Here is an 18,610-nt window from a genome sequence, read left to right on the forward strand (position 1 = left end):
AATTCGCGTCCGAAGCGACTTAACGAGTCGCATTCTGCGTACGGCGACATGCGATCGGCTATTGTCCTTTTCCTTTATTTAGAACCGTTCCATAACTGGACACTCATTCTGTTCGAGATAAACGACTCACGTTGTGTCAAATGGCTTCATACTAATTTAGCTGAGACTCGGGAACTAGAACTGCTTAAGTGGATTTAATAGTTTCATTGTTACTTTGTTTCAAGCAATATAATCTTAATAACAAAATAAAATTTTTATTTAAATATGGAAACGCTTAAGTAAAATGCCTGTGACCACTGCAAATATGACTGTACAATATCCTCAAAATATTATCTAAAACTCGAAGTCAAATTCTATTACTTTGCATTACATAGTCGTAGCAACGCCGGCGTACATTATCTTGGCTGCGAATGCTTTCTCTAATTTCCCCGGACGTTAATAGGGGGCGACTTTTCCACCGCAGCGTTGACACGTTCCATTATAGAAGGACGCCGGCATAAATACCTTATTGGTGTTGGTCTCCCACCTTCCTCATTACGCTCGAGATCATTAGGCGGTGATAAAATGTGGTCGAGAACGTCTCACACAATCGTTGCATCTGGGACATATTCTGAAGCTAGCTTTATTACTTAACCTACCTTTGAAAGTATTTTTGGTTCCTATTTGAACGTAAATTCGATTGTATGCTTATTTTTGTATCTGAACTGACTTAAGAACTTATCTCTTAAAGTGCTACCAGAATTTTCTTATTTGTGTCACATTTAGAAACGGTGTTTAAGAATTATCAAAACTAAGCAATATAATTTGCGAAATTTATAGATTTTTGATAATGATGCGATATTTAAACATTTTCTCGAACCCAGTTGTTTTATTTTTTGTTATCTTAATGTGTACCTAATTAAAAATTTGTTCCAAATTTTGCTAATTACAAACTCCTTTTAAGCCTTAAGTCTGCAAAGAATATGTAAATAAGCCTTTTATCTGACGATAGAGCTAGACCAATCTAGACGTATCATAGACCGTGGCTGGAGCCTGCGCTCAAGTGTCGGGGTATGGTAATGAAATCGACATTCCCGAGTTAAAGATGACTCTTTAATGCATCTAAATACGTTATAAAATAGTTAAAATGGGACATACTGTTATTAAAAATGACCAACTTTAACGAAATGTGTACTTACACTTGATATGGCATACGTCATTAGAATTACATATGAAACATCGTGATTTTGTTTGAAATTGTTGTGTATTGCGTTACAATTAATAATATCCTAAATATATAATTATTACAGTAATCAGGTCATTATAATGTAATATAATCTTCTCTAATTAAAAACAAAGTAAAAAAATGAAACTTTACAAAAATAACTGACGTCTAATAAAACATTACTCAAAAAATGTGTGTGTTTGTTTGTGATGACAAATGGGTCTAGGCTTGAAATGGCCCAGTGGGAAGAAAAAGAGAGGACCCCCACTAGAAACCTTGGTAGGTGAAATAAAGGAGATAGCGTTGAAGGATATAGTAGCGAAAATGGATAAATTTGGAAGAGGCCATCTCTCAGTCGGAGGTCATGAACTAATATTAAATATAATAACATATACTTAATGTAGTCCTTATAATATTACTTATTTATTTAATGCCCTGCTGAAAGAATTTATCTTGATAATTAAATCTTGAAATAAAATATAATATAGAAATTATTTCTCAATCTTCGCGTCGGTGTGTTCAGTGGTCATTGCAGCGAATGCTTGCGATGCACTTGCGTTATGGTAATGAGATCGAATCCAAAATTGGATGCAGTGTCCAAGAATCAGCATATTTCGATTTATTTACACCTTCATGCAGAAAAATCCTTCGATCAAATATCTTATTGTGTTTTTACTTAAGTTAACATTTCCACCATAATTTCTAATAAAAATCTTATTATGATTCTTTACCATTAAACCAAGATATTAACGCATATATGACAGTCAAGCCCTTTTTGGAGTTTACTCCTTAAGAAACGATTTAAGTTATAAGGCCCGGTACGGAAATTTTATGAGGAGTAAAATCAAGTGTAACACGAAAAGTTGAGGCGTTACGTAGAAAGAGACAAACATAGAGATATATCTGTAGGATTGAACGTGTAAAAGATTGATTCCATCTCATTCTCTCTCTAAAATTGGATTTGTATAAATTAAACACAATTATTATTATTAATATTATTATTTATATTGTTTTGTAACATACTTTATGTAATACGCTTTATTGAAGTAAGATAAAAAATCGGAATAATTACAGATATATGTTTGTTTCTCTTATCATTTTAGCAGATGCGTCATTTTTTTCTATTCGATATATATCATAATTATCGTTCGTAAGGAGTAAACTCCAATAGTGCGTCGTAGCTGACACACACACACATTTTTCCTTCTTCCTACGAGTTCCTACATTTCAGAGCCATCGAATTAATTCATAGATACATATTGAGTGCAGAATTTGTTCTCGACAGCGAGACAAACCGTTCTTATCTAAAGTAATGTAAATATTAGCGTTATCTGTTTGCTGGTCGCTAGTCACGCCCTCTATTGTTTCTGTTTCAATGTTTTTGCAGTGTTTAAATGGCCAAGATATGTAAGATTGTTTAGCTCCATTATTGAGAACGCTCCTAATTCTACATGATCATTTAATCTCTTTACTACGTCTTATACTTCTTTGTTTATCTATTGTATGGTAATGTTTGTAATTGCTCCCCTATACGTTTTTATACTATTAAAATTTGGTTCTGTGACTAAACTCTTAACTAGACGCTAATCAAATAACTTCATGACAAAAGAAAATGCGCGACCATAAATACATTCCCTAGATGGCGCTGTCAACCGCCATTGTATATCAATATTGCGCAAATGTATTCCACGTATCGGCTCTGTCGCTGCGCAAACGCATTCACCTGTCTCTCGATGGGGCGGAGCTTCGACCTTCGTTTTTTCCGTCTGTTTTCGTTCTTTTTCGCGCTGTCAGCGGAATTCGGGTGCGATATTTTCCTTTGGAATGCGAAGAAGTTGCGTTATGCGAATGTTAGATGTGATTTGTGGTTTTCGGTTCTTAACAAGGATGGTATTCGTCAATTTTGAAAATAAAGCAGTTGTTGAGTTTCTATAGCTACAGTTTTTTGGGTATTATGGAAGTCGGTGAAAACGTTTTCATAGAAGACGGGTGATTTAGATTTCCTGGTGGTCTATTATTTCTGTATCATACGCGACACTAAACTGCTTTCTATGTGAAGTAATAAAATTGTATCTGTATTGTCTAGTCAAACTGTCCTATAATTTTGACTATTATTTTACTTCAAAATTTGAGCAAGACAAAAACGTATGCTCAGCGTGGTCAGAAAAGGGATGATAGGCGATGCATCATGATGCATATGCATATGCACGAGAGAGACATACAACAATGAACAATGGGAGCATAAATCAGAATAATTAGTTTTGCTTGAGCGGAGAGAAGTCATTGGTCAAAACGCGAGTGTCCCCGCCCCTTCAGTAAGCGGCGTTAGAGCAGGTACTGAGGATTGGATCAATGGTAGCGTCAGCAATGACAGTGACATATCGAAAACTATCCTTCAATGTCGTGTTATGACAGGTGACGTTAAAATTCTCGGTTTGAACAACTATATACCTTCACATGTCATTTTGTTCTTGATCTTCCCGGCAACACACACGCTAGCCCCTGGCGTTGCAGGTGTCCATGGACGGCGGTTATCACATTGTTCAAAGTGACTCGCCTGATCGTATACGTCCTGTCCCATAAAAAATGATTATTGTTAATTAATGAATATGATACCAAGATTTGAGTTACTAATTACAATTACAATTCCATGAGTTAACTGCGATTCGCGGTACTGTTAAGCCAACATACTATGATATATAAATGTTCTACAAAAGGCGTATCCTTTTGTAATGGCGAAGAAATGCCTCTCCTAATAAATCATCTAAATTTCTAGAAGTTTCTAATATTTTAAATATTTAACTCAATATTAAGTAAGGTAATATTCACTGATATCTATCTATCTTATCATAGGGATAAAATACATATCAATTAATTACTAATTCCATTTGATTGATTGATATATTATGTATAATATCACTGTAGTGATTGATAAGGTTTACGACACATCACCAACTGTAATTATCGTTATCGTGATAACTACAGGAATACATAGATAATGATTTTTGCAGATTAAAAATAAATTGGTTCGCCGTGAACACATATGTTCTTCATATCTGCCCTTATTTCAAATTAACTTTCCAATTAATACCATAGTCGATAATTTTTATAATTTTTCATATATGTCAAAATGTTTAGTACAGTGCACTGCGAAGCGCACCAATACTTCGATCTTGACCAAACTCCGCGTACAGACTTGCCTATCTATCATATGCCGACAACTAATTATATCATACTCGTCGTTCGGCCAAACAATGCGCAGAGGCAGATGCATGAGTACTTGGAGAAACAAGGAGAACTTGATAGTGTTTGGTAACACAGAAGGCGAAAGATCACGTGGCGGTTCACCAATCAGACGGAACAATCAACTGAACAATCATGTTCCTCAAAACGGTAAGTGTACCGTTTTGAGGTGAAGGCTGGCAAAGCTAGTGAGCTTTGCCAGCTTTCATTTAGAATTAGCTAAATAAACAGTGGAAGGTCGAAAAACTATGAACATTGCAAAAATAAACAAATGTTATATTTTTTATACATTTTTAGTAGTTTTAATGTAATTACAAAGATTTAAGTTTAAAAAAATTATGGAATTGTTTGTGTTTTTCCTTCTGTGTGTGTTACTGTATATATTTTTATTCTTTCTATTTGTCCTTTAAAATTGTAACTTATGTGTAAGCTTAGAGTATTGTTTTTACTTTATTTAATATTGAAATGGGATATTTAAGTATTGCAATCATTAATTTTCTTTAAAATAAGATTTGTTTGTTACACATATTTATTTTCTGTCGGTACGTAAGTGTCCAAAGCATCGCGTGCTAGCCCATGTTACTATTGTGAATCGTATGTTTTTCTCTGACTACAAGCCTATAATCTGTAAAGTTTTATCGACGCTTCGACCTTTCTACTATGTACATATTTATATAGATTCAGCATTCATTTTGTGAGTCCATAAATCGGTTATATCTGATTATTTCTGCCCAATTTTAGTGGTAATTTAGTCCCGGTTGCAACTTTTAAAAGATTTTGCGTTATCTGTAGACTATGAGCATTAGTGGTAAGTTTATTTAAATAAATTTCATATTTGTTTTTAAGTGTAAATGCGGGACTATAAATATATAAACATCGGCATTTTACACACAGTCATCATTTGTATCTGAGCAATATCAAATTCAGAGTTCACACAACACGTTTTATTTTCCGATTTAATCCCAGAAAGAAGGTTAATGTACTTTATAACAGTTGGATTACCCCCGCTGGCTTATATTTTTAATATTAATGTGTATAGTTTATGATTATGTCAGCTTTAATCATAGTGTTGACATTGTGACCCATCAAGGGTTACTGTTTAACCTTTTAGGTCAAGTAGTTTAATACTAATTATTGTTACTAGCGCCGTCTTGATTTGGCGCCATATTGGTTAGGAGGTTTATCTGTTAACTAACACATATATTAATGTGTGATTCGTACTATTATTATAAATGTCTCGACAGCGTGCTATAGCAGTCTCGCTCTCCACGATAGCTGAAGAGTATGCAAAGTACATAAAATAAAATACATTTTCTCATCTTTTCTCTTGACAGTGGTTGTATTGCCCAATTCTTCAGTCTTTATTTTTTGAACATTATCTTGTATTGATGTTAAAAATATATTTAAATAATCCGATGGTATATACATCCTACCTATGTAAATAACATAATAAATTGTATGTTTTAAAGTAGTTTTAGGTGCGATACAGTTTAAGGTATTTACCTAAATCAGTGAAAATCTACTACTGTGTTGATAAATGCTAAATTTTGATTACTTTATTAATGATTCAATAGATTAAATTATATAGTTTTTATTTTTATTTCCTACCATAGCAACTTAAACTTACAGATAAACATAGGCTGTTGATTTATTCGTTTTAAGATAACATATCGCAATTGATCATTGTCAAAATGATTTTTTTAATTATCTATTAATTATTATTTTACATTTATCATAATTAGATAAAAATAAATAATCTACTAACTATACGTATACTGGGATATTCTAAACTTGTTGCACATGGGACTTCGCTCGTGTTTGAAACAAAATATGATAACTGTGAATGTACAAATATTTATTTAAAAAAACTTTTTTATCTGTGATAATGTAGGATGCTAATAAAGTTTTCAATCTTTCCTGTTTATTAGAATAGTATAGAAAAAATAGAAGAAAAAATCGTAGTAGTAAAGGATTTATCTATTGTAGAATTATTTTTGGAGACATTTTACAATACAATATATGATTCATTATTATTACTTTAAGTCTTTGAGTATAACTAAATAAAAACTTCAGAAAATAAAAATTGCAATTCAACAAGTATATAAAAAGCAAATATAGAGTAAAAACAAACTATAATTTATATTATTTTAACAAATATACATATTGGTACTTAAACTCGAATCACAATACTTTACCTATAGAAAAATCAAAATGCTATAAAATTCGGTCTCTACATCAAAATGAACGAATTGTATGTTTTCAAAACCTTATTCTTATATTATATATGTATTTTCACGCGGGAACAATTGGGAATAACAAGGGTTTTAAACATTAGGACAAATGGGTGAGTGTCCAAATGAAAATGATGTCAATGCGTCCTACAATTGATAAATATAGATAGCAACTTAGGGTCCGATTTTTGCCGAGATTTTTCATGATTTGTTAAACCTTTAGGAGTATCTATTATTCGGGTTGCAGGAATGGGTATTTTATTATACATTAAGTAATATTTGCATTTTTATTTATTTACAATAATAATATTTCAATTGGTTGTTATCATTTTAATTTCAAACTTATCTTATATAATGAAATGATTTAGTGTTGTAATTGAAAAGGATATTGATTAATAGGATATTTTTTGAAATATGACACATTTATAATTATTTTGAACCAGCTAATTACACTTATTTGCCCATATAGGTATAATTAGCAAAACTCTTCGTGTTTATTATCGGTTGTAGATTAGAGGCACTTACGTGTTTCTTAAATTTCAATTTTTATAATTATTGCCATGATAACTTTTTAATCAATTGTTTGATTTGAATGATTCATAAGTAAATTTACACGTAGATAATGATATCGAACTGAACAGGGATTGATTTATTTGTGAAATATTTAACACCAGATACGAGAAAAAATTAGTTTGTTAAAATTCTAAATCATTCATTCATATAGGTAAAAGCTTCTAATTATACATTTACTACAGTATATACATTAAAATGTCATTGTAACATTATTGTTATAAGTATACATTATATATATATATTGACAATAGAGCAAAGTGGTTACTACAGTTTATAGAAGATATCAATATCTACATAACCGTTATACTATATATATTTATATAGTATAACGGTGAGTGTCCAAATGAAACGGTTATGTAGATATTGATATCTTCTATAAACTGTAGTAACCACTTTGCTCTATTGTCAATAGTTTCCGCGTATAGACAATTAAATAACCGTGTTTTTTTTACGGATCCCTTACCTTTTTTGAAAATATTCTATTGTCTATGTTCATCAGGGACAGTTTAGGATTCTAGTGGTAAAATAATTGTTATTATCGGTACAGTAGTTTTGGAGGCTATTCAATCTAAACAAACAATCAAATCTTTAGCCTTTTTCATGTTACACTTAAGCCGTGCTTTATAAATTTTGTTCAGAAATAAATGTTACACAAACATTCATTTATCCGCTAAAATTTTATGTGAAATCAATATATATACACAATTAATATATCTATTCGTACTTGTTGACAAAACCATGTCTAATTTCGACCACACCATTATGAACATATTAAAATTAATTACATCATAAATAAACATATCCTAGACAAGATGCTGGGTTTAGAGGTCTCTAGGCAACAAAGAACTGAAGGATTCCTGTCCTCAAATTGGCTTCCAAATAAACTGGAAAATTTTTGTCACTTGAGTTTTCCAATAAATTATTTATTTTGAAACCAAGTAAAGATTATTTTACTATAACTCTCCCTACGCAAAGTAATTTCCTCTTAAAATATTCAACACTTATCATCAGCTCCTAGCGGAGTGCCTGGACGAGCTTAGTCTTTACATTAATTTCCGAATGATATAATTGTTTTCTTGTGTGCTGATAAATACTCCATGGAATCCGATTCAGCCAAAGTCCGTAAGCTCGTAACCTTGAGTACGATTTTCGCTGACGTCACCCATCCATCACAGTCGATGGCCGATTCATAAAGGTATTAATTTAACTTTGCGATGACGTTGATTGATATTATCGATATAATATTCGAATAATTACTGATGCAGCGATTACTCATATTCCGCGGTTATCTGCGGATTTTGGTTGACATTGTCGATGTTGTTTTTACGATACACGATAGAAATATTAATGACATTATTTTCTGATGTAATTTTTTTTAAGATATATTTTTTTATTCAGTCTATGTCTCTAAAGCAGCATTGACGACTCGTAGAAATTACGATTTCGTATGCCGTCGAAAACTTTATTTCAACATATTATGATTAAAATTAATGAATATGGCATTGAAAGAACATTTGTTAAGTTCATACATTTTAGGAGAGTTTGAAGGTGAAAAAAACGTACATGATAGTCTTATAATTAATCCTATGTTTTTGCTTTATAAATCACGTTGTTTTTTAAAAATTAAAAGTCTAAAAATTGTGATGTAACGACTGATTGATAGTTTTGCTGTAAATTTAAATTGTAATTTATTATATAAATATTGCATCGCTTTATCTATATATTAATGTTTGATTGATCTTAATCAAGTAAAGTTATGCAAACTATTTTCGTCTACTTAAACTATTACAGTTTATAAATGATATCAAACAAAACTCTGTGGTTTCGCGTTAATATTTTATAGCCTTTATCAAAGGGCTATTTAATTTACCAGTAATTCCTGAGATCACCATTTTGAAACCTTCCAATCCTTAATCTTTTCCACTTTGTATGATAAGAAGAATGTGTCACATTGTTGTAGGAAATGTACAGATGTATCATTTAATACATAGCGGTGTTGGCCTAGTGGCTAATTCGTGCGACTGTCAAAACTGTGGTCGTACGTTCGAATCACGGCTATTTCTATGTGTCTACTTTCACGAGTAACTTCCGTACGAGGTCGACTATGGGTCCTTTAAGATAAGAGCGTACCAATTCTTAAAAGCCCGGCAACGCACTTCCGAGCCTTTTGGCAGTGTGAGTGTTCACGGGCGACAGTATCACTTAACATCAGATAAGAATTTTTCTCGTTTGCTGTTCTATAAAAAAATATAAAATACATCAAAGAAACATGTCCAATAGGCCTGAGCCATAGCGTAGCGCCACTGGATTATTTTTATCATATAATACATCACTTAAAGCATCTGGTCTTACGGAGCTAGGTTTCGGGCACGATATAGATTCGAAACTTACACACTTTTGAAATAATCTATGAAGTATAATAAAAAATGAAGTCTGAAAAGCCTCAAATAAATCTGTTATTCATCACTTAACAGATGAGTGTATACGCGTGATGACTGCAGCCCTAATTTACCGCGACGCCGCTCGCGCCTCTGACAAATGATACTTGTTGCTTCTAACCGGCCTTTAATGGAGATGCGAACGTCAATGGTACTGCTTTATGTTTTGTATTACTAAGGCTGTACTGGCATACCTATCTTCATATTCCTATAATAATACATATGGGCGTTGCTAGATAAATGTTAATGACGTTTAAAGAGTGTCGTTCGTTCCACAACTGAACGTTTATTTCGACAGTTTTTGCCTCGCATCACCACTATGTCGAACCAACTGCCCACTGAAGTATTCCGAACTGAACTTAGGGTCCTTCAAGAAAACAGCGTATCACTTCTCACTTCTATCACCTATCACTCTCACACTCGCACTTGCGAGTTTTCTGGCGATGTGAGTGTAAATGGGCGGCGGTATCACTTAACATCGGGTGAGCCTCCTATTACATAAAAAATATTCTTTAAAGGCCGGCAAGCTCTCTCCGCGGGCGGTGGTTCACTTAACACCAGATGAGTCTTCTGCCCGTTTGCCCTCTGTTATATAAAACAAATGAACAATTAAATTATACAAAACCTTATTGTTAAACTAATAAAATGTGTCTATTGGAATACTTTAATAATATTCATCGGACCGTAAATAATTAATTTACGTACCTATTTGATAAATTGCAACTAGTTATTCTAGTACGATTGACTAAACGCTGGCAGAAGGCTTAGCAGAGGACAGTTGAGTGTCAGGACTCGTAGGGTTAGTGACAGCTACAAATGATACTTGTTGCTTCCACCAAGACAAACGTTTGTCGACCTTTATCTAACACCAACCATTTTTAAACGTACCCTATATAGGGTTCATGTAAGTTTAGCAAAAAATATAACTTTTAAATATTACACTACACGAATAATATTTACTTTCAGACTGTTTAATTTTAAACATCAGACATAACTTATAAATTTTATGAATTGTAAATTATCTATGTAATTATAAAAGTCATTCTCAATTTAGAGAGCAATAAACTGTCGAATATTATACTATATTTTGAAATCATCTCCAAAAAATACATAAAACAAAAAACCCTCACAAGAATTGATAACAAACTATCATAAATAATGGCGTATTAAAAATACCCGTACATTCTTAGAACGCGAACTATCTAGCCTGTCCACGTAGAGGCGCCGACAGGCTATCTGACAGTTTACGACCCCACCTGGTCAATTACCAGGTGATAAAACCCACCGCTCGATAAAAACCCAGGTCTACCGTAAGCTACTGCTCAGGCTTCGTTACTGGTTCAGATTTACGAGCTGTTATCGGAAGATGCGAAACACTAGCTGAGCATTACCTGAATTTATTGGACAATACTAAATTAATTACTGGGCGAGTAATGGATTGAATAGCATAGCTTTTATCGCGAGCAATTTGACTTAGAGATAGGTATTTTGCTGTTGTGAAAGTTTAAATTGAACAATTTAATTCAATATAATAACTTATTTTAAATTACCTTTTGGAGTCTTGGTATTTGATGTAAACATTTGTTCCTAGTATTGTCTTTTGTTAAAGCTATGTAAAATTATATAAAATAATTATAAGTTTATAATAATACATAGCTTCAATCCGGTTCAAAAGTGTTTTCTTTCAGTAAACATTTGTTTTAAAGAAATTATGTAATCACCTTCATGCGCTTAACATAACTGGGAACACTCTAGACTTCAAAGTCCCTAATTTTGGTTATCGCTCGTTAATATATTGATAATGGTTACTAGGACATCGTTGTTACATGTTACATTGTGTATGATAAATACCGACAATATGCAAGATATATTTCTTAACTTAGTAAATCACAAAGGTACAGCCAAAGTTGTTTACGTAAGAAGTCTTGATATAATTAAATGAATAGTGGGTTTCAATCAGTTCGCGACGCGTAATTTCCTCAGCCGCTATCGAGCGCTGCACCAGACGGCCGCTCCACAAAGAGCGTGCCTTTGTTCGCATTCGATTCCACAAAGACTAGTTTTTGAATTAAACAACTGACGGACCATAAGTTTTTGTACGTCAATTTCTGCTTCGTTTCTTTCTAGGAAATGTACTTTTACATTATATTGAAAATATTTAATATCAATTCGATACGGGCAGTGATAATGGACGGTGCAAAAGTAAATATAGTAGCGAGCTTACAATGAATTGGAAGTTTATCGCGGCTAAAGTTTGTATTGCGAAACGGTGTCACATCGGCGGATTACCGCTACCATCGCCATTTGATTGATCATTTGATAAACACGACATACTATCTGTTTGAGTGATTATACCATCCGCTGATAACTTACCTCGATCAAAGCTCAACTAAAAATCATAATTCAAAACAATTTTATACCATACCACCGTTTATTCATGTAAGTCTTGTTCCATTACAATAAAGTCCATTTTCGCAAACAATTTATCGAAACCTATTTATGATGGCACGATACAATCAAGATTTATAACTTTTATTGCGACCCAATGCGTTTCGTTAGCATTGACATCCGTATCGCTAATCAATAATTTACTATTATCGTAGATTTTCGGAGAATCCAATACAGTATTATTTTGTGTATATGTCGATTGTCCGAACTGTAGGAGTCCGTCAGATAAGTCTGTTGCTAAAGGGGAATCAGAGGGCAAGCGGTGTGGAGCAATAATTCAAAAGCATCACGATAACGCCACGCGTCATTTATGCCTGAATTTGAACGCAAGTTCGCTGTTTCCTTTGATCTGAATAGACTGAGCTTGTGAAAGTTCTGATTGCCCCGGGCACGATGCGCGGTGCATCGCTGTCCGATGAGGATTGACATGATGCGTTTTAATCAATTAATGTGCAAAACGCAGTTTACGAGTCAGTGAGCAGTGAAATAAGCGGACCGCGCAGGCCACCGTGTCGCTACGTTTTTGAACGATCTCCGGTTACAAAGCTTTTTTCGAATGGTTTTTCGTGTGATAACTTCATAATTGAGACGAAAGTTGATCTCGGTCACTTCAGTATGTCCGGACGATTATGTCTCGGCATTAGCGAATTTGATATTGTGTAGGTCTAACCCTTTTTCGTAAAACTCAATCAGTCTAATTGCATTATTTTACTTATGTTCTCTCGTCTCTTTCTACCAATTGAGTTTACGTTGTGATAAAAAGAGACATAAAGATAGAATCGCGTATTTGATACTCGCGTGTGTCTTATCTGCCTAAATTAGAATTGTCATTCGAATTTAATCACATACCGTGGCGCACACGCAAACGATTACTTTCGATTATCGTCGACAAATTAATACTGGTGTTCTTAATTGGGCAGACGATTCGAATTGATAAACCGATAATATCGACTTTTCGAAATTATGTCAGATAGCCGGTTTGAATAATTGAGCAGGCTATAACAGAATGATCAATCAATCACTAATCACATGTTTGCGCAACGTCCACTGGCCTCGTTTAGGGAAATTTTCCTATTTTTTATCACTGATATCGTTTAATTATTGTCAGTACAGTTATTATTTTCTATTTGGCTCAACCTAAATAATTTTTATCAGATTCCCAAATCTATTGTTGTACTGTTTGCGCTTGAGCAATCGATTTTACTTTTTCGTTTTAAATTGTTCCGTTGACCGGCAATGTGGTTAATATCTCAGATCTTAATTAAACCTGTTGTCGATAAAAGATATAAAAATCAGGAAAAGTATCGATTAGTTCTGCAAGATTTCCGTTTAGATTGTAACATTGAATATCCAGTAATTACGGTTTAAATATAGTTTATACGGTGATGCCAAAGTAGATTGTAACAATACAAGAGCCACATGCTAATGGAAATATTCTCTTTGTCCACAGAAGAATCCACAAGTCCCGATAGCGGGACGAAGGATCAGCGCGAGCGGGGCAGGGGCGCGGCGCGGGGAGAGGGAGAGTCCTCTCCGCTCGCGTCCCCCGCGTCCCACGCCTCACCACCACCAGACGACATCGAGCACAGCATACCAGCCACGTTGATACAGGACCCCAACGCTGAAAGGTTAATCTAAATTTTTATTTGTTTTTACCACGACTGGACAAGGATGTAATCTTCAATTCTGATACTGTCAATTCATCCACACCCGAGGGTTTTATTTATAGGTTTAGCAATTATACATCCATCGTAATTTTTGCGTGAACTATCTGGTTAGTTAAGCCAACCTAATTCCTACCAGAAGCCCAAAAGCCTCCTACAGTCACCATTGGCTTCTTGGACAGAAAGCGGCTTGTCAAGGAATTTTGTAGATTGGCTACTCCCTGGCTCTAGATGACGTGATAGACTATTCCTCAGCTATCAATCCCTTTATACTGGACTGTCTTATAGATAATAACTTATTGTCCAGCGTTCAATCAATACACCGACGTATGACATACTTTATCTTAACATTAAATCTAGTTTAGAAATGTAAAATCAACTTGTGATTTTTATTTGTCATCGTTATTGACATAATTACATATTCCGATAATTCCGATTCACAAAAAAACATTTATGATTACGTTATGACGTTATAAATACCTAGAAAAATCGGTTATAGCAGAAAATATGAATGGTTGGTTAAAAATATTACTTTCACAATTGATCATACAAGATTATATGGCCGCCATGGTGGTCGTGCCTTCAATCCCACACTTAACGATGCCATTGTTTTAGTTGATCCGTTGTCAACTGCTGTCCAAGACGCTATAGAATCCACCAATCATAACTTCGAACACAATCCTTATATTAAAGCATTAGAGTTCAAAATAGACAATGATTTATTGCTTGTAGCAATGGCTACGATAGTGACAGTTGGTAGTGACACTAAAAATGATCACAAACTCCAGGTTTGACACTCCATCAATAAAATATGTTTAACTGAAGAAGCTCCATCCAGGATAGAAGATTGATCGATCCTAGATAATACCTTTGTTTAAACTTATATCTATTTCCGGTATCAGTAACTAGAGTCTGTGCGCGAATTGTTGCCGTAGTGCTACAATCTTGAATATATAAAAAAAATAAAAGTATATATATTGTCAATAATTGAAATAATTATATCAAGTATTAAAACATAACCTACATAGTAATCATTAGAAATTATTAAAAAAGAAAATTAAAACTAATTCAAAATTTGGTCCCTGTGGCAATTTCAACGCTGGCAGCATTTCCTCGCCGTATTGGGATACTTATTCGTCGAGCTTGGAAAGCACCAGCTCTGGGGTCACCGCTACTATCTACCAGGGGCCCAGTTAATTCTTTAATAAGCGCCTGTGCACTTGAACCCCACGGCCCAAGAGTACTCCAAAGGGAACAAAATCGAAGGGAACAAATCGAGGAAAGACTTTTATATTTGTGCCGTTTATTATTTTCCGCCTGCTCTGCGGTCGCCTTGTTCTTGCTTGTCCGTAGGAATAATAATATTATATTAGTTCGAATACCGTAACATTAAATCATAATGAATTAAACAAATAAAGTATATTAAATAACATAATATTTAAATAATCCAAAAACCAGCAAAACAAAATACACGAGTTAATAACAACTTAATTGAGAATATAAAATTTTATGAGAAATAAAATCTATAAGACCAAGGGCACGATTTGAAACAGATTGATTGTGGAAAATTGATTCTTATGTCAATAGGAATAGGTGCTAACGAATTGTAAAGTTTTCTAAAAAGCAAGTAATGTATTGGCAGGCTATCCGCGTTGCCTGTTCCATCACTGTCAATTAGCTGCAGTGAGACGTCATCAATCATAAACATTCTCTCAGAATATCCATCTCAGACTATTGTTTGGATTTTTATACAATTTTTTTTCTATAAAACAGGCAACATTTTAATTACTATAATCAATAATTGGCTATTTCCACCGGGATTTTCATGTGTGTGTTATGGAATTGTTTTAACTGTTTTTATTCAATTTATATATGAATACATATTTTCATGTATATATGTATATAACGTAAAGGTACAATAATAAGAAAAATAAAAGGAGATCTCTCTAAGGCAAAACAGATAGGAAATTTAATCTAGATTTTGTTTAATCCATATTCTTTTCTTAATTGTGAAATATATCTTTAAACATTCATAAAAATACAATATTTGGTTTTAATAGTATTTAAAAATTTCATGACTACAAAAGATTTTCCAATGTTTACAAAATATGCTTGAAAGATTACTTCCCCTGTTATTTTATGACACACAATAATTTCTGGGGTTCGAGTCCCGCTCTTTTATAGCTTCAGACATCAGCTGTTTGTTTAAAATTCACCTTGTTACTGCGGAATTATTCAAAGTGTCAGGTGTCCCCAACAAGTGCAGCCCGCATGACGATATGACGTCAAACTAACGAATAAAAATTGAATATCGAACAAGATATTTTTTTTAATTCAATATTCTAAAAAAACATAATAGAAAATTAGTAACTATATTCAAAAAAAACTATCAATTTATATTGCAAACAAATATTCATTATATTCGAATGTATGTTCCAAATTCTAAATCAGTGCAAATAGATGTTGTCAAAAATGCGGCTACTAAAACTACATTTACTTATTTATTAAGTATGATATTGTCCAAATAATTAGAATAGTTTTTTTTCTTTATTTTAACTAGTCTTTAATTATAAAATATTATTTTATACACAGAATAGGAAATAGATTCAAGTCAAAACTCTTTACTACATATCGACTAGAGCGAACACTATATTTAATTAAAAACCCTAATGTTATTCGTGCTAATCAATTTAATAAAATTTGACAACTGACTCAGTTTTGACCATTTTTTTTCAAATTTTATAAAATGTGCGTCGTTTCCGAAAGTGTGCGTGCCGAATGCAGGGAAAGAGTATAATACCTGTCACATAAATATAAGTGATTGATTGACCCGCACCCGACTAATGCTTATAGGAAGCAATAAACAGCTGGCGATCCGTTTGAAATTTCATACGTTTGTTTCAAAAGTTAGCTCCGGTTATGGTTAGAATCAGATTAAAATGTATCCGTCCCATCGTTAGATTTTATGCGCTTTCATGTTAATATCGATTCAACTAATTCGTATTAGATTCGTTCCAGCATTTTTCATAACGTTAGAGTAAACAAGACATTTTCCTTTGTCAAAGCCGGAAATCTGTTCATGATACACGTAAATCCATCCCCTGTCCCCTGTCTGTCCTGACGTTGAAAGGTCTCGTCCCCACGTTTTGTTACGCTCCTTGTCAGCGCCTTTTAATCCTATAAGTCGACAATCTTACGTCTTACATTTTATACTAAGAATAAAACACGTTCGTTTATCTCATCGACAGCTCATCAAACTTTTGATTGGTGTCAGGACGGTGACTCAGCTATGCGCTAGCCGCTGTCGAGCTGTCAACGAAACGTTCGGTCGTCATTGCACGTCCATCCACCTCGCGCAGAGCACGCACGCTTGCATTACGCAGCGCACCACCCCTCGAACGTTGAACACGTATACCCGTCTCTGTCCTGCGCTCTGATTCGTCCGTTCGTAGGACGACTATCTCTGTTACTCACGAGGCGTGCGGGGGGAGGGTGCAGCAGGCGGGTCGTAAATCACGAGGATCTCATTCCACGCGGGACCTCCGCCGCTGCCGCAGGCATTGCGCATTTACTTCTCGACCGCCGGCCGCGTCTTTCGTGTCGTGTTTACATTTACAATACTTCTTGGGAAATCTATCTCTTGTGTTGTAAATTAGTGTTTGATCGATAAGTTGTGTCTCTTAATGGATTCAAAAACTTTTCAACATTCGCCGTTTTGAGAATTCCGAAAAAATTACATCGAAGATGATCGTTGAGCCGGACCACATGAGGTACGCCTTTTATTTATACAAGTTCACTGTTTTTTTAATTAAAATTCTTTCAATTTATTATTTACGATTTACATATTAACATTTTTGCTACTGTTTTTTCTGTTTCTATACTTTAAAAAACTAACCTTGAGATTATGATATAGATTTTTGATTAGGGTTTTGTTTTAAACTACATTTTACTATTTTTGATTAAAACGTGTAGATAATATATATATATATGCGTAATAAGAAAATTACACTACCAAAATACAGCTATATTTTTTTTAATATTCTTTGATGTTTGACTACTTCAGTCATGTGAAACTTATAAAAGGAAATTAATATTGATAAGTAGCACCTGTGTTCAGTCAGAGGTGGCGTGTAGTTGGCAACACTAGCCATTGGCGAACTTTAACGTCCCTAATCTCTCTATTCTCGTTGACAAGATTTATTTTTATTGTTTCATGTTTTATTAGAACACATTGTTTTATCTATGTTTGTAAGGTATAATTATAATTTTCTTGTAAATTGCATTTACTAAGCCCAGTTTATGGTGACTATAAAACTTTTATCTGGACATTATCAATAATTTAACACAACTATTGCCGTACAATATCAATAATAATGTAATTTAGTTAACGTAAACGGTGATATTAAATTACAAATGCCAATAAAATGCGTTGATGGATAATATTTTAAAGCGATTCGGAACATTAAGTATTAACAATGTTATAAACTTTTGTCCTAAGTTTGACGACGTGATTATTACTTCATATTATTATTATGCGATACCACCCGGATCACTAATGACTTTATCAGTATTGAAATCTAAGATTATTTAAAGAAATTGTATGATTTATGAATAAATGTATGTACTTTACCAGAAAATTTCGTCGCCCTCTATAATGAATAATGGTTTAAGAAATCGAAGCGTATTTATCAATAATATTTATACCACTCGTGTATAGCCGCCGCAAAACTCGTTTTGTTACAATTGTAAATGTAATGCGACTTGAAATTATTAAAGATTTATGACATAATATTTATTGTTGTTATTTCA

The 18,610-nt window shown here is 33.5% G+C and overlaps 1 protein-coding gene across 3 annotated transcripts in view; it reads left to right on the forward strand.

The window, feature by feature from the left end:
- Nucleotides 1-18,610, forward strand: part of LOC123720270 (protein tiptop-like) — a 197,120-nt gene that overhangs the window by 174,221 nt on the left and 4,289 nt on the right. For 2 of the 3 annotated variants that reach the window (XM_045676812.1, XM_045676813.1), the window contains exon 4: nt 13,588-13,765. In XM_045676812.1, coding sequence (XP_045532768.1) covers nt 13,588-13,765 — 178 coding nt within the window. Of the gene's footprint in view, nt 1-13,587; nt 13,766-17,167; nt 17,572-18,610 lie in introns of those variants that run through there. The other variant, XM_045676814.1, reaches the window with a different exon arrangement.

Source organism: Pieris brassicae, chromosome 2, assembly GCF_905147105.1.
Source record: "Pieris brassicae chromosome 2, ilPieBrab1.1, whole genome shotgun sequence".
NCBI classification, from domain to species: domain Eukaryota; kingdom Metazoa; phylum Arthropoda; class Insecta; order Lepidoptera; family Pieridae; genus Pieris; species Pieris brassicae.